General features: G+C 44.9%; 1 protein-coding gene across 2 annotated transcripts in view; it reads right to left on the bottom strand.

The window, feature by feature from the left end:
- Positions 1 to 12,162, bottom strand: part of LOC117361421 (phosphatidylinositol 3,4,5-trisphosphate 5-phosphatase 2-like) — a 95,129-nt gene that overhangs the window by 30,236 nt on the left and 52,731 nt on the right. For both annotated transcript variants that reach the window (XM_033946726.1, XM_033946725.1), the window contains 2 exons: positions 5,237 to 5,339; positions 1,368 to 1,564 (listed from right to left, as the gene is read on the bottom strand). In XM_033946726.1, coding sequence (XP_033802617.1) covers positions 1,368 to 1,564; positions 5,237 to 5,339 — 300 coding nt within the window. The remainder of the gene's footprint in view (positions 1 to 1,367; positions 1,565 to 5,236; positions 5,340 to 12,162) is intronic.

The raw sequence follows: 12,162 nt of genomic DNA, 5'->3' as shown, positions 1-12,162 counted from the left end.
ACATTACCACCCAAAAAACAATGCCCCTGAGCCAATCTCTCTCCCCTACCCCCTCAAGTCTGCATCTCTCATTCATTCCTCTCATTCTCACTCTCACCTATCCCCTCCCAAGCTAGAATCTCTCTCTCCACCAATACCCCCAGTCAGCATTTCACACTATCTCACATATCCCCAAACCAGCATCTCTCTCCCCAGGCAGCATCTCTCACCTTGTCTCACCCCAACCAGCATCTTTCTCACCCCTGTCACTCCAACCCACTCAGCCAGCATCTCTCTCACCCCTGTCCCTTCCAGCCAGCATCTCTCTCACCCTTGTTCCCTTCCATCCAACATCTCTCTCATCCAAGTCCCCCCCCCAGTCAACATCTTTCTCACCCCTGTTCCCCCTCAGGGCAACATTTCTCACTCCTGTCTCCCCCCCCCCCCCAGCATCTCTTACTCTTCCCCCATTATCCACTACCTCAACAGCACCAATTCCAGTCAATACCAGCCTACCGCCAGCTCTGCAGGCTTCCCTCTACCATGGTCCCGCTAAAGAAAGAGGAAGTGACATCATCAAGGGTGGAAACACAGTAGAGGGAAGCTTACAGAGTCCATGTAGGCTACCCAAAGATCACTTCTGCTGCGATTCACTGCTGGACCACCAGGGAAACTAAAAGTAAGCGTGGGAGGCAGGAGAGAGATAATAATTAGAATCATCTGGGACAGGAGGTGGGAGGGATCCTTCCTATCCCAGCCACTGCTGGACTACCAGGTCTCATGGCAGGCCCAACAGAGGCTTGCAAGTCATCGGGAGGGAGGGGAAAAGGGTACAGAACCTGGCAAGGAGAGAGGGAAGGGAATAGGGCAGGGAAAGGAGTGAATGAGGAGGCTGGATGAAGAGCAGCGAGGGAGGGGGGAACAGGGTGCAGAGCCTGACAAGGCAGAGCAGGGCAAGGCAAGGCACTGCACTTGAATATTAAACCCCCCCTGGTTTATATTCGAGTCAACCTTTTTTCTTCCTTTTTGGGGGGGAATAGGTTTCCTCGGTTTATATTCGAGTACATTGTAGATAATGGCAGATAAAAGATCATCCAGTCTACCCAACAATCCCATCCCCATTTTGGTTGTCCTTTTCTTGAGCTTTTTCTAATTCTGCTCTATCTTTTTTTGAGAAACTGAACTCAGTACTCAAGGTGAGCTCACAAAATGGAGCGATACAGAGGCATTAGAATATTCTTTGTTTTATTTTTCATCCCTTTCCTAATAATTCCTAGCATCCTGTTGGATTTTCTGGCCATCACCACACACTGGGCAAAATTGTTCACCATATTGTCTACAAAGACATCCAGATTCTATGCGATTTATCATCACCAGAATCTTTTTACCACTTTGAAGTCAATCCCCATCAGGGTCTTGAGGGTGTCTTGAAGGAAGTCTAGCCACTCACGGTCCCCCACACAGTTCTTCTGGGTGCCGATCACATACATGTCATAAGGGAGACAGGCAATGCTCTCATCTTGGCTGTATCCCAGGCCTCTTGCTGTCAACCAGGAAGAGATGGATAGAGGAGGAGGACTACTGTCTAGGAGAGAGAAATAGGTCATTTCAAGAGACTGAAGGAGCCTCTCTACCAGTGCCTAATAACAGCATAACCTGAGGGAGCTCTTCTCCATATCCCTGTGACAGACCCAGGCTGACAGCCCCTCTCCCTCTCCCTGATACAGACTGATGGAGCATATTATACTCTCCATATATCCTGTGTGCTTAAATTGTAGCAAAGCCTTTGACACAGTTCCATATCAATGGCTTTTCAATAACCTGAGTTCCCTTGGTATGGACCCTAAATTGAATGACTGGGTTAGGAACTGATTGAGTGGATATGACAGAGGTTAGTAGTACATGGGAATTACCATGGGGGTGTCATAAGAATCTATTCTTCGTCTGGTTCTTTTTAACATTTTTACATTACATTACGTTAGTGATTTCTATTCCGCCATTACCTTGCGGTTCAAGGTGGATTACATAATAATTGTCATGAAGTTACAAGATATATAGGCAGATTACATAAGAATGTCAAGAAATTAAGGTAATACATGTTGGGTAATTTGAACATTTTAGATTTGATAAGAGTAGACAGTGTGGTAGGTGGAGCTTGGGAAGGAACTGGTCGTGTTAAATAGGTTTTATGTATTTTTTGAAGAGCAGAGTTTTTTTTTCTTTTTTGAAGGTTTTGTAGTCTGTGGTCGAAGACAGCAGATTGGTGATTTGTCTGTCTAGTTTTGCTGCTCTGGTGGCCATTAGGTTGTCATATAGTTTTCTTCGTTTGACATTTTTGGTTGGCGGATGTGTGAATAATGAGTGTGTTCTTCTGTGTCTGGTTGAGGTAGCTTGAATTAGTCGGTTGTTCCAGTAGGTTGGGCTGTCTCCGTTAATAGCTTTGAATAGTAGGCAATAGAATTTGAAGTGTACTCTTGCTTGTATTGGGAGCCAGTGTGAGTCATATTTTTTCAATGAGTAGATGAGTCTTAGGGCTGTATTTTGTATTGTTTGTAGTTGCTTTATCATGGCCGCTAGGCAGGGGAGGTATAATATGTTGCAGTAGTCTTTTAATCCAAGGATAAGAGATTGTACCAAAAGTTGGAATTGTTTCCTATTGAAGAATTTTCAAATTTGTCTTAGGTTTCTCATAGTTGTGAATGATGCTTTTATTATTTTGTTGATTTGTGGTTGCATGGTACAGCCTCTGTCAATCAGTACTCCAAGAAGTTTTAGCGTGGGTTGAATGGGGTAAAAGATCGAATTTATTACTAGGTTTGTTAAGGTAGGAGTTTTGCTGTTTTCCAGGAGGATGAAGTTTGTTTTGTCAGCGTTAAGTTTTAGTTTGTGTTCTGTCATCCATGTTGCTACTGTTTCGAGTGTTCTGTGTATTGAGCCTGTCATGGTGGGCTCTGGATGGTCGAAGGGGAGGAGAATGGTGATGTCATCTGCATAGCTGTATGAGGTTATGCTGTGTTTGTCTAGGCAGGAGCTATGTATAGGTTGAATAGTGTGGGAGACAGAGGTGATCCTGGGGAACTCCACAGGGGTTGGACCATGGTTCTGATTTTTCTTTGTTTTAACCCTGTAGGTTCTGGGTTGTAGGAAGCCTTTAAACCATGAGAGTACCTTGCCTGAGATTCTTATGGAGTCTAGTGTTTGTAGGAGGATGTCATGGTCTACCAGGTCGAAGGCTGCGGAGAGGTCTAGGATTTTCTTGCCTGTACTGAGATGTTGTCTAGCTGTGTCCATGAGTGTTCCTAGTAGGGTCTCAGTGCTGTAGTTGGTTCTGAAGCCAGACTGTGTGTGGTGGAGTAAGTTGTGGTTTTCTAGGTATGAGGTTAGGGTTTTAGCTACGAGGCCTTCCATCAGCTTAACATACAGTGGGATTGAGGCTATGGGTCTGTAGTTGGATGATTGGTCCGTTGTTGCTTTGGGGTCTTTTAGTATCGGAGTTATGATGATTTCGCTGAGGTCTTTTGGGAAAAGTCTATCTGTGAGTAAAGATTGTATCCATTGTAGGAGCAGAGAGCGGAATAGTGCACTTGAGGTTTTCAATAGGTATGGGGGGCAGTGGTTAAGGTCACAGGCTGTGTGGCTGTATTTATTATATAGTTTGTTGAAGTCTGACCATTTTTAAGGCAATATTGCTGAAGGGTTGTCTGCTAAGGTTTGCCTTTTTGCAGATGATACCAAAATCTGCAATGGACTAGACTCCCTTGAAGGTGTGAATAGCATGAGGAAGGACCTGGTCCAGAATTTGGCAGCTAAGATTTAATGCTAAAAATGCAGGCTCATGTTTTTGGGCTACAAAACCTGAAGGAACGGTAAATGTTTAGGAGGTGAAAAAATTTTGTGCATGCATGAGTGGTGATCTTAAGGTGGCCAAACAGGTTGAAAAGGTGACGGCAAAAGCTGGTGAGACTTCATTTAAAATACAGTACTCCCCCGATATTCGCGGGAGTTCTGTTCCAGGAACCTCCACGATTCTCAAAAAAACGTGAATACGGTTTTTCATGGGGGAGCCTGAAGAGAGTAACAGGAGAGCAGCTGGAGCACCAGGAGTGCAGGAAATCACTCGCGGTATGCTCCGAACGCCTCTTCCTGCACTAAGTCGGGCCATATCCAATCAGCCATTTTGCGGTCAAAAGGTAACAACTGCATGAATGTTACATGTCTGACCAAGCAGAGAGAGAGGTGGGCAGCAGCTTGTGCAAATTATTTCCTGAGGGACAAACACACAGACAGATGGGAGGACTTTTATACATGTTGAGGGAATTAATTCATGGAAGGGAATGAAGCTTGTAGGTCTAATTAATATTACATTACAAAGAGGTAAATAAATAAATAAAAGCCAGACTTGTCTTTTTGGATTTTTCATGGGGGTGGAAGAGGGTGATCCCACCCACTAATACTCTTTTCCTCCAGGTGAAGACTGACTTTGGAGGATATAAAGATAGACATCCTGGCAGTCTGAACGATAAAACGCTGGACATACAGCTAGACAATTTTTTTTTAAAAACCATATATTTGGACATACTTTTCAAGACTGGACATTTTCCGCTGCTGACTTTGCGCAACTAACGCCCTATGTCCAACTTGAACTTAGACCTTTTTTTGATTATGTCCTTCCACGTCTACCATGCTATGATTTCTCATGCTGTCTGCTACTTAATGTTTGCCATTCCATGTCCACTGTGCTGGGTTTTGTCATGTTACGTGTCATACTGACATGTCATACTATGCTTGCCATGCTAAGTCTCACCATACCATGCTTTGTCCTATGTTTTACTGTGCTTTAACTATGTTTTACTATCTTTGTCAGACAATGTTCTTCCATGTTTGCCATCACTTTGTATAAATACACTTTATTATGTAGGTAAGCTTGTAACCCATTGGAGGATGTGATATAAAACCAAATAAATAAATAAAAAGAGGAGAGACTCAGAAGTAACCTGAGGAAATACTTCTGTATGGAAAGGGAGGTGAATTTGTGAAACAGTCTCCCAGTAGAAGTAGTAAAGACCAAAATTGTATCTGAATTCGAGCAAGCTTGGGACAAGTAGAAAGGATCTCTAAGGGAGAGGAAAGGAGAGTAGATGGCATGGATGTGCAGACCAGATAGGCCGAATGACGATATCTGTCTTCATTATTCTCTGTTTCTATGCAGTGATGGACATGGTTTCCACCCCCACACACACACACACATGTGTCTTACCCATGTTCCATGTTCCGATATAGACAGATATTAGATCCGGCTCATCCAGGTTTGCATGTTTGATCTTCATTAGCTGCAGTAAATGACAAAAGGCCTCACGTTTCTGTAAGATCAAAGATCAGAGGAACACACAGGAAGGAGTTAGCGTTCAAAGGACGGGAACTGGGCTCAGGTTCAGCGACAACAAGTCATCACAGATTAGAAACAGAAGTGTCCAAACAAAATCTGAACTGAAAACCCTTAGGAGCCAGACTGCATCACCGGAAAAACAGAAAAAAAGGCAATGACATTAGAGATGTATGCTTCCTAAAACCAAGAAAATCAAATAATGTGCAGGGAAATGAGGAGAAATACTGCCCTGTAAAATATACAAAGAGATGTACAATTCCCACCACTAGCAGAGAAAAGCTCTGGATACCTCGAGGGAAAATTGGATCAAGGGCAGGTTGCTGACCAGTTGCTATCTGGCTGGCCTGGATCATTACAAGTAGTAGCGGCCAGTGGCCAGCAGAACAGAAAGGCAGCCAATTTTCTACCAGCTGACTTCAGGAGCAGTAATGTTTCCCCACCTGCCAATCAACCAGACCACTGTACTTTCATAGCCACTTCGCCATTCACTCACCCACCAAGGATGCCACAAAGGCCTCAGTGCACTCACAGTCTCGACAGGGTCCTGCTTTTCTGTTCAGTTTTTGCTTCTGATGCTGCTGTAGATCTGGTGTTGAGGCTATGAAAGGGCAACGATCTGGTCATCTGGCAGGCAGGGATAAGAAATGAATGCACTGGACTTGGGGGAGTTTGAGATATGGGAGATCCTAGACATGGATGAGGAGAAATTAATGAGGATATGCTGGGGCCGTTGGAAGTGTGAGTTGGGACACTTAAAGGGAGACAGAAGGGAAATACTGGACACAAAAGAACAAGGAGACAGAGGAGAGATGTTGGACCCAGAAGAATAAGGAGTAGAAGATGCTGAACAGGATGATGGAACTGAGGGACAGACTGGGAAATAAAGCTGAGGAAGAAGAGAGACATGGGGAAAGAGAAGGCTAAGCTGAAGAGTGAAATGGAGGAGTGGTTAGTGGAAAAGAGAGAGAGAATAAATGTAAGAAAACTGAAGGAAATTGGGGTTAGTCAGCTTGACTAATGCATCCGGGTCCCTCAATCAGGGGCAGGAAGCCCGAAGGGTGCTGGAGGGAGAGGTGGAGGAGAGTAACAGATGCTGAAGGGAAATGGGGAAGAGAGAGTGGGGACTGGGGAGAAGATGCTGCTGAAGAGAAATGGGGAAGATTGAGTGGGGAGAAGACCCTGAAGGGAAATGGGGAAGAGAAAGAGAGGAGAAGACGCTGCTGAAGGGAAATGGGGAAGAGAGAGTGGGGAGAAGATGCTGATGGAAAATGGGGAAGAGAGAGAGGAGACTGGGGAGAAGACACTGCTGAAGAGAAATGGGGAATAGAGGGAGGGGAGAAGATGCTGCTGAAGGGAAATGGGGAAGAGAAAGAGGGGAGAAGATGCTGCTGAAGTGAAATGGGGAAAAGAGAGTGGGGAGAAGACACTGATAGGAAATGGGGAATAGAGGGAGGGGAGAAGATGCTGCAGAAGGGAAATAGGGAAGAGAAACAGGGGAGAAGATGCTGCTGAAGTGAAATGGGGAAGAGAGAGTGGGGAGAAGACACTGATGGAAAATGGGGAAGAGAGAGTGGGGAGAAGACGCTGATGGGAAATGGGGAAGAGAGAGAGGGGACTGGGGAGAAGACACTGCTGAAGAGAAATGGGGAATAGAGGGAGGGAAGAAGATGCTGCTGAAGGGAACTGGCAGAGAGAAGGCAGACTGTGATTGGAAGGAATTGAATGAAGAAAGCAGAAACCAGACAAGAAAAGTAGAAAAAAAATTATATTTATTTTATTTTTTCTTGCTTTAGGATAAAGTAGTATAATAGTTGTGTTGATAAACATTTATAAACAAAGTCCTGCCAGTTGAATATCTCTTTCTCTAGTTCAGCAGCCAGAACTCTGATTTATAAAATGACAATTGTACAGAATATTGTTTCTTGTTATAATTTAATAAAATAAGTTCAGTATAAAACTATTCAAGCCTTGTGTGGATGGGATCAGATGGTTTGTGGGGACGGGATGGGGACCGAGCTGTGGGGATGGGATGGGTCCAGCCCCTCTGTCAAATTTAAGAACCCATTTTGGCCCATGAGTCAAAAAGACAGGAAGAGACAGAAAAAATGACAAATGGACAGGAGACCCTGACAACAGAATTAAGAAAAGATAGACAACCCCTACCCCCAGAAATCATAGTGAGAAATAAAATGACATATCATTGTAAAAATGTTCAGTCAGTGATATGATAGAGATGTTTAAGTACCTATGTGGCATAAATGCGCATGAGTCGAGTCTCATTTGAAAGGATGTTCTAGAATGAGAGAGCAGAGGATGAAGTTAAGAGGTGATAGGCTCCGGAGTAATCGAAGGAAATACATTTTTACAGAAAGGATGGGGCATTAGAAATGTGAACATTGCATGATTTGTGCTGCAACACTGTTTGTAAATCTCGGGGACACAGGAAAAATTTATTTGAAAGATAACACCACTTGTGACTCAAAAGGAGTCATTTATATAGTTAAATGTCCCTGCAACAAGTTATATATTGGACAGACCTCTTGGACATTTAGGACCAGAATGATTGAAGACAAATCTTGTTTAACATGTACGAAACTGTTTGTCTTTTAAGCATACTTTTCTGGAACTACAATGTTGGATTCTAGTACACCTAAGACCTTCTTGGGCTTTAAAAGCCTGCTGAGAAGACGAGAACAAAGATGGATATTTAATTTAAACACATGTGAATCTATGGGATTAAATTCCATGTTAGAATTGAGGGCATTTTTTAAATTTTCTATAGTGGAATACATAGAAGAAAATATAGCGGCAATTTTTGGCACTGCCAGTTTAAATATCTAAACTGCTGAGTAATGTAATGGTGTGTCTGGAGTTTGCCGTATGTTGACATCATCAATTAGGTAGTATAAGCTGCTCAGAACACTGAGGGGCCATTTTGAATAGGAAATATTGAAGCAAGTAGCTCAATTTTAAGGTACATTTTTTAATTATTTTGTAGTTTTTTTTCTTTTCTCCTTTTCTTGAGTTTTTCATTCTGAGTATTGAGAATTTTTTGATTCTGACAGTTCACCTGGCAAAGCAATTGTGAAACAGGGGCCCATTTAGGAATCCGACAACGTTGCAGTTTGGATTTGCCTAGCGACGTGAAGTTTGTATAAGTGTAGCAGCCTGCTTTCATGTTTGTATGCTGATTGGCAAGTGGACTGCATCTGAAAGATAGGATTTTCTTGAATTTATACTCTGATACAAGTTTTTGCACATTGTTGAAAAACTGAGATTATTTTGAATAAGGATATGAGAGTCAAAGTGAAGTTTTTTGACCTATGATTCAAATAAAGTTATTTTGAAGTTAGGGTAGTCCCTTGGATATGTGTCTAGTCTTATCCTGGGTGACACTGAGGTCTTTTTCACCACTAATTTGGATTATTGTTGGATAGTAGAGAATGACACGGGGAGCGATCCCCGCAGCGAACCGCTGCGTGGCTGCGGTTTGGCTGCGGGTTATGGTGACCTCATTAGCAAATCGCCGCAGACGCGGGGACAAATCCTTTCACCGCCCGCAAAAACGGTGAATAGATTTGTCCCCGCAGGCCAATGTCCCCCCTTCTAGGAACCGCTATTTACCTGTGTTTCACCTGCACGTTGCCGCATTGACTCCGCCCCCCAATATACTGGCTCCTCATTTGTCAGATCAACCCTTCCTGCCAATAGAACCCACCCCCCCCCCCAACGATCGCCGGCAGGAAGGTGCTCAGCCCTTCATGCCGACAGAACCAGCCCTCCCCAACGATCGCGGCAGGAGGGTACCCATCCCCTCCTGCCTACCCCAACCCCCCCCCAACGGCCCTCCTGACGATCGCAGCAGGAGGATATCCAACCCCTCCTGCCAGCTCCCCAACAGCCCCCCTATGATCACTGGTAGGAGGGTGCCCAACCCCTCCTGCCGGCCCCCCCAACGGCCCCCTATATCGCCAATAGCAGGGTGCCCAACCCCTCCTGCCGGACCCTCCCCCAACAAACCCCGCCATCCCGAAACACCACCCTTAGTCTTACTTTCCAAGTTGGACCGGACAGCTCCTCGCTCGTCTGGCCAGCAGGCCTGCCTCCGTCCAAATGAGGCAGGCCCGCCCCTCCCCTCCCCTGCCTAACCCACAGGATCCTAGGGCCTGATTGGCCCAAGCACCTAAGGCCCCTCCTATAGCGGGAGTGGCTTTAGGTGCCTAGACCAATCAGGCCCTAGGATCCTGTGGGTTGGGCAGGGTAGGGGCGGGCCCGCCTCATTTGGACGGAGGCAAGCCTGCTGGCCATACGTGTGAGGAGCCGTCCGGTCCAACTTGGAAAGTAAGACTAAGGGGGTTCCGGGGTGGGAGGGTTCGTTGGGGGGGGGTCCAGCAGGAGGGGTTGGGTACCCTCCTGCCGGCGATCTTAGGGGAGGCCATTGGGAGGACCGGCAGGAGGGGTTGGGTACCCTTCTGCTGCGATTGTCGGGAGGGCCATTGGGGGGGGTCTACAGGAGGGGTTGGGTGCCCTCCTGCCGTGATCGCTGGGGGGAGGGGAGACTTGCAGCCATAGCCGCGGTCACTATGCTAATCACGATTAGCATAGTGACCGCGATTAGGTACACGATTTGGTACACGATTAGGTACACGATTTGCCGCGATTAGGTACAGCGGCCGCGTCTACTTACCATGTAGGCTAACATTGTAAGCATTAAAAGTACATGTCGTGTTTGTTTTTGTATAGTTATTAACTAATATTTAACTAAGTTTTAAAGTTTTAAAGAATGTTTCCTTTATACGTAAATAAAGAAAAGTATTTAAAATCGTACCCGTTTGAGGCTTTTATATATGCAGCGGTGATGGTGACAGGGCGGTGAATGGGGTGGCAGTGGCGGTGACGGGGCGGTGAAGGGAATGGCGGTGACGGGGCGGTGCAGAGGATGGTGAGACGGGGACGGGGTGGTGACGGGGACCAATTTTTTCACCGTGTCATTCTCTATTGGATAGTCCCTGCATCAGCTGTTTTGTGCGTTTTGAATGTGTTTTTGATTATAGATATATTTAGACATTCAACTTATGTGATTATTTATCTTAATGGTAAAGATTTCATATTTCGTCTCTATCCAAAGCAGATCACAATAAAAAGTTCCCCAATAATAATTTAAAAAAAAAACCAAAAACATCCACAGACACACAAAAAATAATCACAAACTTTCCCCCTCAGCCTCCCCAAGGAAAACCCAAGAAGATTGGGTTTACTCTCGCACTGAAACTTCATGTAGGTACTGGCCTTGGGTGAATCACTTCATAAAGGCAGTTAAAAAATCCCCCAACACCTTAATATTTGGAAATGTGATCTTAATGCACAGATAGGGAAATAGCTACAGCATGTGAATGTAACTCACCTTGAATCGTCAATTAAAACAAGAGGCACTGCCACCTCTCCATGTGGCTAGAGAAGGGGGGAGGGGTAGCGAGATGAGACCCTGCCACCGCAGATGTGGCAGCCATGTCCACTTCTAGCTTAGAAATTTAGCTGCTTCCGGGATGGGGGGTGGGGATTTCTAAATTCATCTGTGTGCTTTCTCCTGGATATACAGTATCTAAGCACAGAAATAACAGCAGAAAGCCCTGGAGAAACCTTTGTACCTTGGTCAAAGGGAAATTAGCCAAGTTGAGCTATCACTGGGTGGAGAACTGAGAGCTTTGGGGAAATTTTGAGTATCGGAATCGGATTAAGAGATTTCTCTTTAGGTTGAGCAGCTCCTTATCTAGAACCAGAAAGGAACAAACCCAGCAGTGACACATTTCTTTCCCCAGCTACAAAATTAACCCCAAATTCGATATATGGTGCTGAAATTCATTCAACTAGGTTGATTTAAATCAGGAGCCGAAACATGGGCATGTTTAAAGCCAATTAAGCTAAATACTTTAAGAAAAAGATATACTATATTTATACGAATGAAATGGTAGATTGAAAGAAAAGAATTAATCCAGATTTGCTCCAATGAAGACAGGGCTCGTGTAACCCTCTGAGGATCAATTTAAGGGTTGGTAAAAAATCTTTTTGTTATAAACAAAGCTGGAAGTTTATGATTGTAGAAGTTGTTGAATGTTAGAAGTACAGAAACAGCATTTTCAACTGAATCTTCCTTCACATTTGAAGGGGTTAAAATCTGCAATAGTCAGATAAAATTCCGATTATTTTTTTCTGTAAGATACTGAAAATCTATCTGTTTGATACATTCATTTAACGGGGATCAATCGCTTTATGATCTGCATCAACTCATTATTGAAATTTGCAGGGCCTGATTTTCAAAGCAATAGAAGCCTCTCTGCCCGCTTAAATCATTTCCTGATGCCTAATTGGGGATATGCAGCGGCATGTAACCATAGAGTGCCACTCAAGATCCCCAGACTGTCCAGTGCTGGGGACGGCACTGAAGGAGGAGCCCAAGGTTAGATGGCTGATAGTAAAATCCAGTGCCGGCACCCACACAGCTCAGCGGCCTAATTTAGAACAGCTGAGCTATGCGAGAGCTGGCATCCACATCACTAAAAAAAAAGATCCCCTGAGTCCCCTCCTGCCCTTCCTTACCGTCTTTCCCTGCCCACTCCCCCGAGCCTAAATGTATCCCTGGGGGTCCAATGGGGTCATTGAGGGCAGGAGCACAGCCTCGTGCTCCTGCACCTCTTTCTTCAAAATGGGGCATCTGGGGCCTTTTTTGTACAGGAGGGGGAGGTAGAGAGAGAACATTGAGCTAGATGCAATAAAGTCAGCAATCATCGCTAAACCAA

Source organism: Geotrypetes seraphini, chromosome 5 (genome assembly GCF_902459505.1).
Source record: "Geotrypetes seraphini chromosome 5, aGeoSer1.1, whole genome shotgun sequence".
NCBI lineage: Eukaryota > Metazoa > Chordata > Amphibia > Gymnophiona > Dermophiidae > Geotrypetes > Geotrypetes seraphini.
Note: the sequence above shows the minus strand (reverse complement) of the source record. Positions and strands in the feature narration are given on the sequence as shown.